At 27.8% G+C, this 19,792-nt stretch overlaps 2 protein-coding genes and 1 pseudogene across 3 annotated transcripts; all 3 read left to right on the forward strand.

Annotated features, from left to right (window-relative positions):
* Positions 1-2,176: 2,176 nt before the first annotated feature.
* On the forward strand, positions 2,177-7,661 carry LOC114405327 (annotated as a pseudogene).
* A 1,928-nt stretch (positions 7,662-9,589) lies between these two features.
* Positions 9,590-12,993, forward strand: LOC114405568 (mannan endo-1,4-beta-mannosidase 4-like). The gene is made up of 5 exons (XM_028368036.1): positions 9,590-10,043; positions 10,736-10,930; positions 12,029-12,148; positions 12,291-12,490; positions 12,590-12,993. Exons 1-5 carry the CDS (start codon positions 9,666-9,668, stop codon positions 12,942-12,944), a joined length of 1,248 nt encoding a protein of 415 aa, XP_028223837.1. The 5' UTR covers positions 9,590-9,665; the 3' UTR covers positions 12,945-12,993.
* A 1,742-nt stretch (positions 12,994-14,735) lies between these two features.
* On the forward strand, positions 14,736-19,251 carry LOC114407522 (shaggy-related protein kinase alpha). 2 transcript variants are annotated; one of them, XM_028370648.1, is made up of 13 exons: positions 14,736-14,886; positions 15,267-15,425; positions 15,528-15,620; positions 16,205-16,264; positions 16,352-16,624; positions 17,064-17,138; positions 17,246-17,302; positions 17,422-17,562; positions 17,647-17,697; positions 18,216-18,311; positions 18,442-18,525; positions 18,677-18,779; positions 18,877-19,251. In XM_028370648.1, exons 2-13 carry the CDS (start codon positions 15,321-15,323, stop codon positions 18,957-18,959), a joined length of 1,221 nt encoding a protein of 406 aa, XP_028226449.1. In that variant the 5' UTR covers positions 14,736-14,886; positions 15,267-15,320; the 3' UTR covers positions 18,960-19,251. The 2 variants fall into 2 exon arrangements, with proteins under 2 accessions (XP_028226449.1, XP_028226450.1); XM_028370649.1 differs by having other exon boundaries at positions 14,739-14,886; positions 15,270-15,425.
* Positions 19,252-19,792: the final 541 nt, after the last annotated feature.

The following is a 19,792-nucleotide window of genomic DNA, read 5'->3' on the forward strand; positions in this document are numbered from 1 at the left end:
GTAAAAAATATATGAAATAAATGTATATAAAATTAAATTTTTAATTAAAATTACTAATTTTTAAAATATAAAGACTAAAATCCTAAAAAAATAAAAGACCAAAATCACCTATTAAGAATTAAATATGACCAAAATTACAATTAAAAAAAATCCCATACAGTTTCAAGACATAATGGATGCATAAACCTTTTAAACATCTAAATCCCAAAGAAAAATTAAGCGGGAAGCTGTAATGGGTATTAGATGTGCAAAAGGTGGATGAATCCATTATGGCTTGAAAATTTCCTTCATTGCCTTCTTTGTTTATATGCAACTTGTATGTAGTATTGCTATCTCATGCATAAAATTGCCTACGTTTCTAGGTGTTTGATTCACAAATTCTCATGGAAACTTCCAGCTGTAGATCGTGATAAAGCCTTTTCCATGCAGTTATCGCTTGAAATTCTGTTTTTGTGACTTATATTTCTATACAAAGTGATCTGAACATAATCACTAATCAACTTTTATATTTCTTTCCGCGTGAAACAAGACCTCCTCCACCGCATCAAATCCCATTCTGGTCGATCCTTTCTCAAGATGATTCTAGGTTGTGGGGAGGTGAGTACCCAAAGCACTGCCTTGTAGCCAAATTCTATAAACATACTCTCAAATCCTTATTGATCTTTCGTGACTAACTAACTATACATGGTAATAAGCTGTTAGATAAATAATTAGGAAGACATAAACAATAAGTATAGCAGTAGAATAAGTTTAAATAGAACCATAATACATACAAAGTTTATAATAATCAATTAGTACTAAATATCAAATTTAATAATAGAAGAGTTTAAAAGAGTTCATTGAAAGGATTCCAAATCAAAAAGAACATCATACTTCAAAACATATAATTATAATAATATAATATAATATAATTTTATGAGAGGAAGCTATAAAAAAAATCATCCCCAAATGTGCATCCCAAATATCATAACTAGTAACAAACTAATAACAAGCATAACAACAACTCTTAAATTTCTAAAGACTTAGTCAAACACAATTTCTAAAAGATAGAAATAAATAGATAGGGAATAACTTTTATCTTTAAAAAAATATTTACTTTAAATTTTAAATTATAAAAAAAAATATTTTCCAACATAAATTGAATAAGATTTGAAACTAGGATTGAATAAGATGATATTTCACTCCCTCCTTGCCCCCTTGAATTGGATCAACAATTTCAAATCATAAAACTAATTTATCCTACTTTTATATATTCACGAATTAAATTTAAATTTTTCATATTTAAGGACCAATTTATTAATCCCTTCTATTTTTAATAACAAATTTGACTATTTAGCTTTTTTACTTTTTTTTTTTCCTTTCAAAGAAAATCGGTCATTTTTTTTCCTGCTGCCCTGCATCTGCATAGCGGGCTCATTGCTCTAGTTTACTACAAAATTGAAGTTCTGAACATTCATTTTAGATGGAAAAAGGTATATTTTCGTGTTTTATTCGAACATAAAGTTATATATTTTTCAAAAAATGAGATTCCCTAATTAGAAAGTTAGAAACTGTTGGACTAGATCGGATCCTTTTGGGTTTTTCTTCTTTTGAAGCCAGATTCTTTTGAATTCAAACCAATAATCTGATATTGAATTTTTTTTATTTTGTTGAAGAAAGTGATCTGATATTGATAATTCAAGAAGAAAGGGGTCATTGAAGCTTTAATCTAGTATTTAGATTTTAAATACACAAAATTTAGATAAAAAAATATTTTTTTGATTGAGTATATTCTTAAGATACGTGTAGATATATGTAAAAGATAAATGAATAATATATCTTAACAAGTTTTTTCCCTACGTTCTCATACTGTAACCACCAATGATATGACAGGCACATAGCCAATTATGTTATGACTTTCTTCCGATAGAATAGATCTGCCGTGAGAAAAAGCAACGGTCAAGCTTAAGGACGCAAATAAATAGCACAAAAGGCAAAAGGCGTTAATTATATTAACACGTATAAATTTTTAGAGTACTTGTAAATAATTTTAAAATATTAAATGAAACATGAAATGCTACTATATCTTTATTAAAATATTTTTGATTTCAATTTGTTACTAATTATTTTTAATAGACTAAATGAACATGACTGATAAATTAATACGAGAGGGACATTGATGAGTATCATTATCTCGATGACGACATTGGTTGTTAAGGTACGTGTTTGTTTGATATCTTTGTTAACCTCAACATTTTATGGAGAAGAAGAAGAAAAATAATAAAAGTGGTTCGGTTCTCTAACGTGACTGGAAAAACGCTCATCAATTTTGGTATTGCACGAATTCACGACAACGACGCTATGGAGTATGGACTAAGCTTAAAGGAGGACGGCACCCTATCATAATTCATACATGATTTTTTTTAGATATAATTTGTACATGATAAAATTAGTTAAAAATTAAAAAGACATGTTGTTGTTTTTCTGTTTTATTTTAGTGTAGTTGTTACTGTTATTGATTTTTATTTGTCATTTTTAAGAAAATAATGCATTTATTTACTTATTAATTAAAAATTGAATGATATTAATTATTTTCTTTTCAGGATGAAAAATAATAATATATACAATATCATAAAATAAATGATATTAAGAAATAAAAAAATATTAAATAAATGTCAAAAAATATTAATTAAATTATCAACTTGTAATTTTAAATGTCAAAAAAAAAAAACTCTAATGAACCATAAGGCCATATCCTAACAGCGAAATAGAGAGAGTGGCGGAAAATCTAATATTTTAAACAAATTAATGAAAAAATGAATTGGCACCAAACAAAGTTTTTTTAAGGAGTGTTAGCAACACATTTTAAGATATTATTTTTTTTATATTTTTTTAATTCAACTTTAACATATTTTTATAGTACATTTTTTTAATTAGTTAAAATTTATTAAAAATTATGAAAGTATAAGAGATGTTTGATAGGGCGTCTTATGATTTAAAATAAATTTCAACTAATATAAAGTTTATAAAAATGTATAAGATCGAGTGTGTTCTCAAAATAGTGGTGTTATATAATAATATGTTGTTATTATTTCTCAATATATTTTGGTAGACCACCAAACAAAGTTTATTTTAAAAGAAAACATTTTATTTATAAAAAAACAAATAATTTCTTTAAAATAGTTTTTGGACTATATGATAATCAAGTACACATTAGGAAACTATCAGAAACATTACAACATCCATTTCAAATTATGGTATCCTTAACTAAAGGCACAAAATAATGGTGGTTTTGTTTACTCCTTTGCTTGAAACAAAAATTCGTTGAATAGATTTTTTTTACTCTTAACATTCATTTATTTACTTATATTTATATATCCTTAAACAAGTACTTGTGTTATCTTTTTTTAATTCACAAAATAACTGAACACGAGACTTATCTTTAAATGCGGAGTCCAATAGGAAGAAGTTTTGACTGAATTCCACCAATCACATATTTCAGTTTATGATGGGACCTCTACATGAAGCATGATACTCATAATTGTTTCATTGATGTTCCATCTCTATATAAACCTCATCTTAGTTGTCTATTTTTCCATAGAACTGAAAGCTCATCGTCTCTTGAAATTTTTGTTCTCTCTTGCTTCTTTGTTCTCTTTCTTTAATTTTTGCCCGATTCCATAAGTTAATTAAAATCCTGTGAAATGAAAAAACAAGATGAACTTTTTGGGTTTTGTGAATTGTGGGACTAAGCCATGGGATTCCAAAAACTTGGTATTAATGGCTTTTATGATGACATTGATTATTGTTGATAAATACAAAAATTGCATGATTATTGGTAATAGTCATCATCACTCACACAAAAACTCAATCATGAAAATAATATTTTATATATGGTGATTTCATTCATCGAAGTGACATTTATTTTTTTATATAAATGAAAAATGATCCTACTTAAATGAATTCAATTCTTATTCAATCAATTTAAGATCTGATTTTTTTGTTGTCATTTTTTAAGTTGTCTTTGTGCTTTTTATTCAAAAACAATACTATTTTCATGATTTTTGAATGGAGAGCACAGAGAAACCAAGTTGATTCATCTACCAGTTCTATGGTCACTACAATTTTTTAAGAAACTTTTCAGCATAATTTTAATGTAATAAGAATCTAGGCATTCAACATGGAGGTTATAATATCCTTCAAATTTCTCCCGATTCTTACAACGAAAATGTCTTCAGGGTATCTTAATGTATTACCTAAATAAATGTATGTTTTTATAGCGTGCACGGATGTGTAGGATTTTTTTTTTCAAGAATAATTAAATGTATTAATTATTTTTATTTCACAATAAAAAATTATATTAAGTGCATGACTTTGAAAACAATTACTAGTATATGAAAGGTATTCAACGAGGGAAAAATAATATTTTTAAAATCTTTTATCAAATAATTTTATTAATTTGATAATCAAAATACTTGCAACCTCCTTTTTTTTTTTTACTGAAATTATTCTTTCTAAAAGCCATGTTAGGGGTTCACGGTGCGATTTGGACTATTTTTTTTTTTCAAAATTACGTCCGAACCCAACAATAAATTAACATACGGTTTGATTTGGTTTTAATTTTTTAAAAAATAAAATTTAAACCAAATCAAACCAATCTATGTGGTACGGTTGGGTATATTTTTGGTTTTTTTTAATTATAAAATCTTGTTTATAATCATAATAAAAAATAACATGTTATAGATCTAAATATTCCTTAAGAAAATAAAGTATAAAAACATAAAATAGTAAATTGATTCAAGTAATTCATAAAAATTTGCTACAACAATAATTCAAATAAAACACTCAAAGAATTAATATTTCTTTTAATACTCAATAGTGAGTTGAATTGAAAATGTAAGGAGATGTGTCATCCAAATCCAAATCTATTTATGCTTCCTAGAATAACTCTGATTAAAACAATAAATCATATCATACAAACACTTTCAGATACTAATCAAACATAAATTTTTTGCAAATTTTCCCTACAATAATTTGTTCTTGAGAATCTCCCCTTGAAATTGAAACGCAATCCACTCCTAATGGGTAATGTCACACATACTAAAATAAAAATTAAAATATATATATATATATATATATATATATATATATATAATATGTAAATATGCGGTTTGGTTCAGTTTGGTTTGAATTTTCAGTTAGAAACTGAAACCGAATCAAACCGTTCGTTTTCTATAAAAAAAAATCAAACTAATCCAAAAACTCGTGGTTTGGTTTGAATTCCAGTTTTTTTTTTATGGTTTATAATTTTCTGTTTGGGTTGGTTTGATTTTGAACACCCCTAAGCCACGTATATATGAAATTGTACTTTATCCCTTTCTTAAAAAAAAAGTCTCAAAAAACAATGTAAAAATTATATAATATTTTATGTTAAAATGTGCTTTTAATACTTACAAATAGAGTAATATTTATTTTTAGTTCTTCAAAAATAATTTGTCTCGTTTTGCTCTCATTTATGAAAGTGTATCATTCGTAGTCTTTAGTTTCTATCAATTAGGCACCAAAAGGATATGACTTTTTTTTGTAAAGGAGAATGAATAAATACGATGCATGCATTTTAATAAAACGAGATAAATTAAAAAATAGAGAATATATTTTGTAGTGACTAATTCTTTGGGCAAAGTGGAATGATGATGCCAAACTTTATTATATACAATTTTACTGTTTGTTTTACAATAATTTGTATTTGTTCCGATGGCATTTTAATTAATTTGGTGCTCTTTGGTGAACTCTATGTTTTGTAGGGATTGGATTTTGTAATTTTAGGAGCAGGAAAAAATGGGGTGCAACTGATACTAAGTCTAGTAAATAACTAGAATGATTATGGTAGGAAGAGTCAATATGTTTAATGGGCAAGAGAACATGGTTAATATATAAACAATGACATGACTTCTTCACACGTCCCATCGTTAAGGAACACTACAAAAATCACGTCAAAGTAAGAATGCCAATTGAGGGAGTTGAGAATATTTAATTATAATTATTATATTAAAAATAATTATTTAAATTACGTATCTAATTACAAATTTACATGTTTTTTTTACTCAAAGATTACATGAGATTTGTAATTAAATACGTAATATGAACAGTCAATTAATATAATAATTGTGATTAAATGTTATTTTTTACATAATAACCAAAAATTCTGAAATCATATGTATTTTTTATATGCTAGTTAATATAAATTTAATAAGTAAACTATAGTATGGTGTGTATTTAATTTAATTTATTTTGATAAAATAATCATTTTTACGGCTTCTTCTTTAAAGGATTTTTTTTTCACAGCTTCTTAAAAACATGAAAATTAATTATATTAAAAAAATTGTACCGAATATGCATTTAAATATGTGAACATACATAAATTTAAGTAAAAATAGTTATGTAGCTCAAATTGGACTTGTTCAAGAGTTTTTGTAAATCTTTAATTAAATTGGCATTCTAGTTAGCAATTGTCTTAATTTCGTTATGCATTGATGGGTTTGTCGACCGAAATTCATCCATGATGCAACTTGTTTAATATTTTGAGTGATTAAAAAAAATTAAATATGATGGAGTATATATATATATATATATATATATATATATATATATACTAACAGTCTATCGTTCATACAAACTAAGCTATGTAACCAATTAGTTAATTAATATAATATATTTTTCAATTATTTAAATCTTTTGTAAATTTGGATTGTAATGTAGATTGTACTTATAAGAAAGAATATTATAACTGGATTGATATATAAGAATAATCTAATAATTTTTCGATGAAAACTTATGAATGAATCTCATTTTCAAAATGACTACTCCCAAAAATCAATTCAGGTCTCCTTTTTTTGGGGTCTTTGTTTTTATTTTTGAACTTATACTCAACTACAAAGTGTCATGATTACATAATTCTTACTTGAGATCATAAAAATAAAGTTGTTGAGATATATACAAAAACTTTGTTAAATATTGCATGATTGGGTGAAGGAGATGGCAACCTATGTTAAATCTATTGATAACAATCATTTACTTGAAGTAAGGCTTGAAGGATTTTATGGTGAATCAATGTCGAAAAAAGAAATAATTCAACTGTGGATATCAAGTAAGAACTGATTTCATTTATAACACCACGTTCCTAAAATTGATTTTGTCACCATCCATCTCTACCCTGATCAATGGTAAATCCTCTATAATTATTTTTCATTTATTCCATATATAGAATAAAATCCATGCAATATAGTGTATATTGCCAGTGGTGTGAGTCAATGGATGCTAATGTATAAGGTGAATTTGGATTTAGGATATCGAACGTAGATGAAACTGCTTAAAACGACTTTGTTAGCAAATGGTTCCAAGCCCATATTCAAGACTCAAATGTTTGTTGTAGGAAAACTCATTTTTGTCACTGAGTTGGGAAAGTCTTCAAGGTCTTCAAATATATGGTGTTGATAAAAGAGATGATTACTTTGAGAAACTATACAATTTCATATTCAATAATGGGAGGTGGACTTTTTTGGCAACTAATGGCCTAGGGAATTGATGACTTGCGTGATGGTTATAAAGTCATCTTCAATGAAAATCCTTCCACGACCAATGTCATCACTCCACAATCTAAAAAAATGTCAAATCTTGAATAATTGTATGTAAAAAAATATCCTTCTCTTGTAATCAAATAATTCAATGTCACTAGCCATCAAAATGGTGGGTGGGACAGTATGATATCATAATAACTAATAAGAAAGAAAATTCAAAATAACACTTTGAATCAATAAATGTGCCTTTAAATATAATACAATTTATCATGCTTTATTGAGCACCCTAAGTTATAATTAAGGGTGTGTAAAAATATTAAATTGAATTTTTTTAATTTAAACCAAATTGGATTTTAAAAAATAAATTATTTTGTAAAAAAACTAAATCAAATCATTTTTTTAAAAGAGTTCAATTAAAACCGAATCATTTTATGATTCAATTTGAATTGAACTATTTTATAAAGCAATTTAGTTTGATTTTTTAAATTTTTTAACTATTCATAAGAGTGAAATAAATAATCGAACTAAATCACTTTATTAAACCGTCCCAATTTAAACTAAATCACTTTCTAATCTAATTAAATTATGCCTAAATGTTAATTTTCTTAACTTTTGTTTATAAGTGTAGTCTAAGTTAATATCAAGGACAATTTTTTCATTCATTTTGGAATTAATTCTGTTAAAAAATGTTTTAATTTTTTATACATTTTTGTTTTAGTTTAAGAAATATGAATCATTGCTTTTTAAAAAAACCTTTGTCTTGACGTTATTTATAATTTAATGCGTTTGTAACTTTTGAAAATTTATTGCTAAATGTCAAGCCTAATTAATTAACTCTTTCGTTCCATTATAATTGTTGTTTTGGATTGTTTTACACATAGAAAGAAAAATTAATAAAAAGATGAAAGAAAATAATAATTTTATAAAATTAATCTTATCATTATTATTTCATTTTTTTAACATATATCATTATAAAAGATATAAGTGAAAAAAATTAATGTTACATTAAAAAAATTAAAATGAGAATTATTTTAGGATAAATTTTTCTCTTTACATGACGATTATTATGGAATGAAGGGATTAACTTTTTTTTGTTATCATTTTTCAAAAACTTTTCTCCTATCCTCTATGCATTTATTTTGACTTATATTTTATTAAGTGGATAGTGTTGTTAACTATGTTTAACAATTAAATTGAATGTGTTCCTAATTTGAAGAAAAAGTTTAATAGAAATTTTATACAAATAAAAATCATAGTTACCTGATTACTTTAAAAAATATGTTTACTAATAGACATCATGTATCATTTTGTACCCTTATTTTTGTGATTACATTATCTTTATATATATTCCTATGGTCTCATTTAAATTTAGTTAAAGAGGAACTTATAAGCTAGTCAAATGATTTTATAAACTTTTCAAATTTATTCAATTAATTTTTTCACTTAAAAGTGATGCAATTTGTTTATATTATTTCCAATGGTGATTTAAAAAATTCACACAAACTTTTGACTAAACTTGTTTTATCATTGTAATTAATGATTAATTCTTCAAAAGTACTTTGATTTTTAAAATATTTCTAACATTTATCATCATATATTGGCAATATATTTACAATTTTATTTTTTTAGAAACACTTATTGTTTAATAAAAGTAATAAAAGATTAAATATTATAAGTTGACATATTTATTTATAACTCTAAATAATAAAAAAATTATAACCCTAAATTGAAAGATTAAATCATGTCATATTTATTTGTTTTAATTTATATTTACATTTTAATTAAAAATAAAAGGTCAAATCATTTGAATTTATTTATTTATTTTTTAACACCTAACTTAAATAAATATTACTATATTATATCACAATTATTTTATACTTATTTTTTATATTTTTCATGCTTCAATTATATTAAAATATAAAACTTTTACGGTGTATTTTTAAAACTCTTATCTAGGTTCCCACCTCTATATAAACTTCACTCTAGTTGTCTATTTTTCCATTGAACTGAAACTCATTGTCTCAAAACTTTTGATTCTTTTTTTCTCTCTTTAATTTTCACTTGGTTGTACAAGTTTAACTTTGGAGCTTTGTGTCCTGAGACAAAGCCATGGGGTTTCAAAACTTGGTATTGATGATTTTTATGATGACATTGGTTATTTGTCAATATGGGAATTGCAAGGATATAGTCAATCCTCATCATCACTTACACAAAAAAAACGTTACCAAAATACCTAATGATAATGGTTTCATTCAACGAAGTGATACCCATTTTCTTCTAAATGAAAAGTCACAATACTTCAACGGATTCAATGCCTATTGGTTAATGACTATGGCATCTGATCCGTCTACAATTTCTAAGGTCACTACAACTTTTCAAGAAGCATCCCAACACGGTTTGAACGTAGCAAGAACCTGGGCATTCAATGATGGAGGTTACAAAGCCCTTCAAATTTCTCCCGGTTATTATGATGAGAATGTTTTTAAGGTACTATTGCATGTGCTGCTTAAATAAATGCATTTCTTTTTTCATGCGTGTACATGTGCAGACTTTGTCTTTTTCTTTTTAAAAGAGAAATATTATATTGTATATCTCAATAAATGACGACTTATTTGATACGTGAGAATGTGAGTCCTATGAATTATGAACTCATCAATATTGTTCTCCACCATAAAAATAATAATTATATGAAAGGTATTCAATGTGCAAAAAATGTAATTTTTTTTTCGAATGTAATTTTTTAAATTTGATTATTAGAATTTTTTGCCTTACTAAATTACATTATCGTAGTTTTTCTATGTTATTTAAATAAATAAATAAACTATTTTTTAAATTAGATGTATATGAAAATTTCTAGTAGCTAGATTCTTAATTAAAAAAAGCTGTGAAAATAATGTAAAAATTATATAGAATTTAAGTTACTAATAACAATATGGTCAACTTAGGGGTTTCAAGTGTTGAAAGCAAAATTCTCTCTTGATCAAGTGGAATGGTCCTGGAGTTTATAATATATATATATATATATATATATATATATATATATATATATATATATATATATATATATATATATATATATATATATATATACTAGTTTATTGTTTATTTACCGAATTGTGTTTGTTTAGATGGTATTTTAATTAATTTGGTTCTTTTGGTGAACTCTATATGGTATGCAGGGATTGGATTCTGTGATATCACAAGCAGGAAAGAATGGGGTATGGCTGATCCTAAGCCTAATAAATAATTGGAAAGATGGTGGTGGAAAAAATCAATATGTTCAATGGGCAAAGGAACATGGTCAAAAAGTAAACAACGAGGATGACTTCTTCTCACACCCCGTCATTAAGCAATACTACAAAAATCACGTCAAGGTAAGAATCTAAAGAAAAGAATGATGAATAAAAAAAGACAAATACGGGCCATTTTTCTTAAATGGTAGCATATAGACAACATTCAATCATAATTATTAGACTAAAAATAATGATTTAGATTGTGTATTTAATTATAAAATTCATTTAAATTTTTAAATTAAAGACCACATGAAACTTATAATTAAATGTATAATCTAAATTACTAATTGATTTAATGATTATAATATGCATCATTTGTACATGTGTTATATCATATTTAAGTTTAAATAATAAACTAAAAGTTATCACATTTCTCATTTGTATGAGAGTTTAATTTTAGCTTTTAAAAATAATTTATTTTTAATACAAGTTTATAAGTTCACTATCAACTAATTAAAAAGTATCTTACAAATAATTCTTAAATTAATTATTAAAAAAGTCGATAATCTTATATAGATGTGAATTTAGAGGCAAGGGAAGGTAATTTGATGGGGCCATGGTCACTCCCAGTTTTTTTAAAGAGTATTTAAATTATTATAAAAAGAATGTAGCCCTTAAAATATATTATATCTATCTAATCCACCAATTTAATGTTTATTTACTATTTAAATTGGATTAATTATAAATTATAAATTATTGTGAGTATAACTTTTAAAGTGGTTATCATAAAAAACCAACAATTTTATTTTTTATAACAAATTATAATTAGATGACCACATAAAAATCAATGTATTATTTTTGTATTAAAATTAAATATTTAATTTATTTCATTCCTCATATATTACTTTTGTAGTTAATATGTGATGTATTTTTTTATTCATAAAAGTATTTAACTTTATATTAATTTTTTCATATGTTATCAATGTAAAAATTAAATTTCCCTTACTAAGTTTTTTTTCTTCCTATTATTGGCTCCTTGAGTTGAATTGTTGGCTTCATCATTGTTTCAAGTTACAATTAAATGATAATATAAAATATGTTTCACTATTAAAGAGTACTAATTAAATGATAATATTTTTTACTAGTATTATATCATTTATGAAAATCAATCTAATAAAGTAACCATAATGTATTTTTGTTTAGCCATTTAACTTTTTTATAATTTTGGTTGTAACACAGACTATATTAACTAGAAAGAATACTATAACTGGATTAACATATAAAGATGATCCAACTATTTTTGCATGGGAGCTTATGAACGAACCTCGTTGTTCAGAGCTATCTGGAAAACAAATTCAGGTACTTTTTTTTTTTTTCTTTCTTACTTTCTCTTCTTGGACATTTAATCAATTACAAACTATCTTAGTTATATGCATGTCTCTCATTGGTCATCATAAATATAAAGTCATTGTGATACATATAAAAAGTGTGTAACTTAAAGGATTGGGTGAGGGAGATGGCTGCCTATGTGAAGTCCATTGATAGCAATCACTTACTCCAAATAGGGCTTGAAGGATTTTATGGTGAATCGATGCCAGAAAGGAAGCAGTTCAATCCTGGATATCAAATAGGAACCGATTTCATTTCTAACAATCAAGTTCCGGAAATCGATTTTACCACCATCCATCTATACCCTCAGTGGTAATTCCTCTAAAATTATTTGAATTTGTTAACTATATACAATATATAACCAATTGTGTAAATCAATAGTGCTAATCTATAAGGTGGATCTGGATGTAGGATGTCTAGGTTTAATGAAACAGCCCAAGATGTCTTTATTAACAATTGGGTCCAAGTCCATATTCAAGACGCAAATGATGTTTTACGGAAACCCATTCTTCTTAGCGAGTTTGGGTTATCTTCAAAGATTTCAGGATATGGCGTGGAGAAAAGGAATAGTTTGTTTGAGAAACTATACAATTTGATATACAAGAGTGCAAGTAACAGGGGGTCATGTGCAGGAGGGCTTTTTTGGCAACTACTGGCCAAAGGAATGGATGACTTTCGTGATGGCTATGAAGTCGTTTTTGAAGAGACTCCTTCAACTACCAATATCATTACTAAACAATCTAAGAAGATGTCAAGTCTTGCATAATTCTATTTCATAAACACATTCTTTCCTTCTAACCAAGCATTCTATCATCTTGGAATAATATAATCTATAGCAATAATAAAGTTCATATGACTATTTAAATACATATTTTTTTAAATATTTTTTCTATTAAATTGTAATAAATTACTCATCAGTATGTTCTATTCTCATTTTCACATTTTATCTATTGAGTCACTCACGTCTTTCTCTCACATCTTTGTATAAGAGAAAGTGATATAAAATAATAAATTTTACGTCATATTTTAAAATTTAAAAAAGAAAAACAAGTTCGACAATGTTTTTCTTTTCACAAGGAATGTCATAACACAAATAAGAATAAAAAGAAAAAAAGCAAAATCAAAATAACACTTTGAAATAAAAAATGTAGCTTTTAGAGATAATACAATTTATGCAAGCTTTACTAAATGACCTAATTTATAACTCCTCCTTTAAATTAGTGACTGAGTCTACTAACTATCAATTTTTTGACATTCCTCAATTTTAGTCCATGTCTTAGGCAAGGACAGATCCAGAAACCTTCAATGAAGGCTATTTTTTTTTACTTTAATTATTTAAATATTTAACTTGTAATAAAATAAATATTTAATAAATAATATTTTTATAAAATTATTTATTAGTCATACAAGTCAAATTAAAATTGATTTTTATTTCAAATGATAAAAAAAGAAATACATATATTTATAATTTGTACTATTTTTTTTTTCAATTTTTGTTTTTTTGTCTGAAGCACAATAACAATAGAAAAAGGATTCACAGTAATCATCTCCCAATAAAAAGAAGATAAAGTTCATAAAAAGATAATAACTAAAAATAGTAAAATTTTATAATAATTATATATAATATACATATAAATATGTTTATAATATAATATCAATAATAATAAGTAATATTAATAGTTAGTATATAGACAAATAATCAAGTTGATCAAGTACAGTGAACCTATTTATTAGTCTTACAGGTAAAATTAAAATTGATTTTTATTTCAAATGATAAAAAAATACATGAATTTATAATTCATATTAATTTACATTGCAACACAAATCCAAAGTGTTAAAACGTGAAAGAACATACAATTCTCTATGATGTTTTATCTGCTGCTATTAAAAAATAAATAAAGTTTCTTGCCTGGTGTTGTGTATTGCTGTTAGTTGTTCAACCACAATGCTGTGTGTATGTTTTCTTATTTGATCTCATTTATGCAGCGGCAGGGGTTTACAATTTTTTATGGGTTATGATTTTTATAAAGGAAGAATAAAATATTGAATATCTTAAGTGAGATTTTTTGATATGTTAACCTATATTTATTGTTAAAAGTCTTCATAAAATTTATTCCAAAAAAATCTATCAATATATATATATTTTTAAACATTAGAGTACTTTTTATAAGTAAAAAAAAACTTAATGCAATACCAATATACCTTATTATTGTATTTTAAAAAAATCTTAATAATTTTAATTGATTGTCACAAAATTTATTTTATTATTTAAAAGTTTTTATTGACTATCATAACATATTTTTATAAAAAAAATATTTTAAAATCTTAATTAAATACACATTAAATTTGTTGAAATTGGATAATAATTATCTTAAACGTGATTGATTAAATGACACGCATGACTTTAAACTTTTATTTTATCTATAAATGTATATTTTAGATTTTTAAAAATTGTGGAGATTAAAATTGAAGAAAAATAAATAAATAAACAAAATGGAGATGAAAATTTAAAGACTAAAATTATATTTTACCGGAAAAAAAAAAACATAAAACAGTGTTCATCTTTGAGTGCCACAAGCTCATTACAGTACACCACACAAAAAAGCAGAAGCAGTGTTTTGCTCACAGAATTCCATAAAGAATAACCTCACAACCCTCCTTCCTTTTCCTTTACTTTTTCTTACATACATACATTCATGCCACCAAAGGCACGTTTTCCTCTTCTTCTTCTTTTTTTACCATTTTTTTTCCTATTTCTTCCCTTTTCTCATTTAGTTTTATGTCCTTAGATCGGAACTACTATTTCACGTTCTATTGTGCTATATTGATTTACGAGGATCTTTAGGACCGTTTGTTTGGGAATTTTAATTTTAATTTTATTTTCTCTGTTTTTAACCGTGGGATTACTGATGCAATGATGGGTTTCCCGTTGGATTTGTGATGCTCGATAGATGGATCTCTAATTTTCTTCAGTAGTTTCCGCAAATAAAAGGCGTTTACATTTTTACTTTGTTTATATTTCTGTGTGTGGAAGATGCAACTTTCCTGTTTTGGCTTCTTTTTCTGATTTTGGTGCTACTAATTCCAGTAGGCAAGAGATTGGGTTTTAAGCTGTTAAAATAACAGTGAAGTTTGGTACAAAATGGCTTCAGTTGGTGTGGCACCAACATCATCAGGCTTGAGAGAATCCAGTGGTGTTGATAGATTGCCTGAGGAGATGAATGATATGAGAATTAGGGACGATAAAGTATGTCATACGCTGTGTTAATTCTCAATACAATATCATTTTTTTGGGGGGGATACTTCTTTTGTTGAGACATTGTTGCTTACAGCATGCTCCATCTTGCAGGAAATGGAAGCCACCGTTGTCGATGGTAACGGAACGGAGACCGGACATATCATTGTTACTACCATTGGGGGTAGAAATGGTCAACCGAAGCAGGTGTTCCTTCTCCCTTCTTTTTCCCCTAACATGTACTGTGCTGTGGAAACTGGGATGTAGTTTGAAATAATTTGACTATTGACTGTCTCCTTTGCTCTGCTGACTGACATCTTGGTGCTTGGAAGTTGATGAGCAATTAATGCTTCAGTTTGGTGCTATTAATTGGGTGTAAATGTCTTTTTTCCTGTCTTTCATAAACAATAATGCTGCTATGAATGTGAGTACTCAGTATTGAAATGAGATTTATTGTATTTGTCCTCGAAGCCACCCCCCCCCCCCCCCCCCCACCATCAATATTTGTTGGGTATTATGTCAGCTGTACTGCCTGATAACTTGAATATTTATACAGTGGGTCGTTCTACTATTTTCTGTCTTCAACATGTTTGTGTTGTGCCTTCCTATTGGAAAATATCCCCACCAAATACTTACTGACTGGTGGAGCTTAATGGGATATGCAATATCAAATACTAGATTTTTATCCTTGTCTACATATTTACTTTAACCATATTTCTCAATTCATTTTCTCCCTTTCTTAAATTTGTTTGTCTCTATAACAATAGAACATTTTTTTTAAAATATTTCAGACTATAAGCTATATGGCAGAGAGGATTGTTGGGCATGGATCATTTGGGGTTGTCTTCCAAGTATGAATTCTTATCCACTGAATGATGTATTAGTTTAGCCTTTCAAACAGAGCGACATATGATGCTGACATTTTTGTATAATCGCAGGCTAAATGCTTGGAGACTGGTGAAACTGTGGCTATCAAAAAAGTTCTTCAAGACAAGAGGTATAAAAACCGGGAGCTGCAAACAATGCGCCTTCTTGACCACCCAAATGTTGTCTGTTTGAAGCATTGTTTCTTTTCAACCACTGAAAAGGATGAACTATACCTTAATTTGGTACTTGAGTATGTTCCTGAAACAGTTAATCGTGTGATCAAACATTACAACAAGTTGAACCAACGGATGCCTCTGATATATGTAAAACTCTATACATACCAGGTATGCTTAATCATGTCAGTTTGGTTTTGTCATGACCCTTTTGTCAGTTTTATTTTGGAAAATAGCCGTGTTAATGTTTTGGATTATTTTCTAGCCCTCTGAGTTATTGCTCAAATTTTGGAGCATGCACTTAAACGGCAAGATAAATATTGAACCATGCTGTTGTTGCTCAAGTGGTGTTAATTCTCTTTGCCAAGAGTTGCTGCTTTATGCCATTGGTTGACCTTTGAATTCAAGTTGCTTAAAGTTTGATTACTAGTTACACCTAACAGTCTGCACATTTGATTCTATTTTGTGTTGGGTGTGGATTTGTGTATTTTGCTAATATGAAAGCAGAGCTGGCTTGGTAAATGTAGAGTAGATATATATCCAGTGTTGTCCTTCCTGTATTCATTTCTTATCTTGCCGAGGCTGTATCTGTTTTCTTGATATACTGCAGATCTTTAGGGCACTATCTTATATTCATCGTTGCATTGGAGTCTGCCATCGGGATATCAAGCCTCAAAATCTATTGGTATGTATTCTATTTTATTTATCTGGTCAAAAACTGCTGCTTAGTTCAAACTATGGAGATTCATGACTGTTAGTCAGCAAATACTAACTGAAAGTTTTTCTATGCAGGTTAATCCGCACACTCACCAGGTTAAAATATGTGACTTTGGAAGTGCAAAAGTCTTGGTATGTTTTATGTACGTATGTGTGTGTGTGTGTGTTTCTGTCTTTTCTACCTTCACGCATTCCTCTTGAAACTTCAGTTATCTGGGTGGTTTCACCTTGTTTGCTCTAACCTTTGACAGGTGAAAGGCGAACCAAATATATCGTACATATGTTCTAGATATTATAGAGCACCTGAGCTTATATTTGGAGCAACTGAATATACTACAGCTATTGACATTTGGTCAGTTGGCTGTGTATTGGCTGAGCTTATGCTTGGACAGGTAGGTGGTTGTTGATGGGAGCTCCTTTGATTCTGTGGTTTAGTATATGTAAAAATGAAGTTTGTTTCTTTTTTATTTTTCCAGCCCTTGTTCCCCGGTGAGAGTGGAGTTGATCAGCTTGTTGAGATCATCAAGGTAATCTTTCTGATTATTTTCTTTGTTGTTACTGCTATGTCTGCCATAGAAATATATTAAATCTGTCAAGCTCCAATGCCTAGTGTTATAGTTCTGTCACTTTTTCTTTCTTGTTCAGTGGCATTTCTGTCAGTTCAGTTATTTTCTAGAAATAGAGACATTTGTCAATTTTCACAACTGTGGGATTTTTGTGATTTCTTAAAAAAGGGATCATTTGAAAGAAATTTCATGTTTTCCCATGCATTAGCACAGATTAGTGTTCTAGTTTCCATTGAATCTATCTATCATGTTTGGATAGTTCAATTAACTCAATTGTAATTTGTAACACAAAAATGCAATGGATGATGACTTGTGGGTCATTTATTTTGCTTCAACTTTTTTATCTTTTAGGCTGAATTAGCTTACTTGGGAGATTCCTTGTTTGAATCACTGATTCTCTGATCAATTTGATGGATAGGCTTGGTTGTCACAATGTCAGTATCTTTAACGTGTAAACTGTCCACTTGTTGCTTTGGTAGGTTCTGGGAACTCCAACAAGGGAAGAGATAAAGTGCATGAATCCTAACTACACGGAATTTAAATTCCCACAGATTAAAGCGCATCCATGGCACAAGGTATCACAAATAAATTTAATAGCCTTTCGTGTTTTATACTTTATTCACCATAGTGAAAATACTAATATATCTAGTAACTTGTCTTGTTTAGCGCACCACACTGATAAATTTGTTGATTTGGTCCTTCTAGATCTTTCACAAGCGCATGCCTCCAGAAGCTGTTGATCTGGTATCAAGACTACTACAATACTCCCCTAACTTGCGGTGCACTGCTGTGAGTACATTTGACTTCTTAGCAGGCCTTTCTAACTCTAATTTCAATCCACCTAATTTGCAAAATGGAGCTGTACTGTACTGCTCATGTAATGATTGTTTCTCCGCCTTTGAAGCTTTATATAATGTGTTTTTTACTTTATCTTGTGCAGTTAGATACCTTGACCCATCCTTTCTTTGATGAACTTCGTGACCCAAACACTCGCTTGCCAAATGGTCGTTTCCTTCCACCATTGTTCAATTTTAAATCTCATGGTATGATACTTTTTGAATAAGCTATTCTGTTTATTTATTTAACTTTGCTCTGTTAGTTTATTAGTTCTGGCTGATGTTCTTGCTGCCCGTGTACCAGAATTGAAGGGAGTCCCAGTTGAGATTTTGGTGAAATTGATTCCAGAACATGCGAGGAAGCAGTGCCCGTTTCTTGGCTTGTGATAATGTGAAAAATGTAACGAAACTGCAATAGTGTCGTTCCCATGTGAATGCTCCGTCATTCTCTATTTATTTATTATGAAATGAAATCTGTTCCTTTATGTATCCTTGTTGTATTTCTGTGTCTAGTAAAAACTGATTTAAGATATATGATACTCGATATGACCCAACACTCGATGGGTTTTCAGAAGAAAATCGTGTTTCCTGTTTAACAGCAGGTTGTAACATCGAATAGAAGACATTTTAAACCGGTGTTGGTATTTGTGAATACAATGATGGGTGGTTGGCTAATTTAGATATGCTCTGTTCTGTATGGGGATGTCAAGTTGTCATTGTGTGGCTAAACTTAGGTGAAATTATTAGACAAAGAGCCCGTTTGTTTATGTTTATTTCAAAAAAATATTTTTAATAAAAATAATTAGTTTTTTTTATATAAAATGTTTGTCTAATTTTTTTTTTCTTTAAACAAGCAGTTTTCTATCTAATTCTTTTGAAAAGTTTTCTTTAAACAAGCAGTTTTCTAATTGTTTTATAAACTGGAAGAGTGTGCAGTTTACAAGTCTGTCTAAACTGGCATTTTTTTTTTTATCTTAACTACTGTATTTTTTACGTACTTAGTTTGGTTTTTACTATTTCAACGTGGTGCGCGTATTATATTAGGACGTGGTCAAAGTAGGAGCCCAAAGCTTCAGAAGAAATGGCAACTATATTCCAGAAAGTGTCTCTCGCTTTTCTTTTTATAATGTGGAGACTTTATTCTGTATTATTATAGAAGAATCATGAAGAAAGATAATTTGATCTCTAATATTTCAGTTGTCCTTATTATTTTCCCCTTT

This window comes from Glycine soja, chromosome 3 (genome assembly GCF_004193775.1).
Source record: "Glycine soja cultivar W05 chromosome 3, ASM419377v2, whole genome shotgun sequence".
In the NCBI taxonomy this organism is placed as follows: Eukaryota; Viridiplantae; Streptophyta; class Magnoliopsida; order Fabales; family Fabaceae; genus Glycine; species Glycine soja.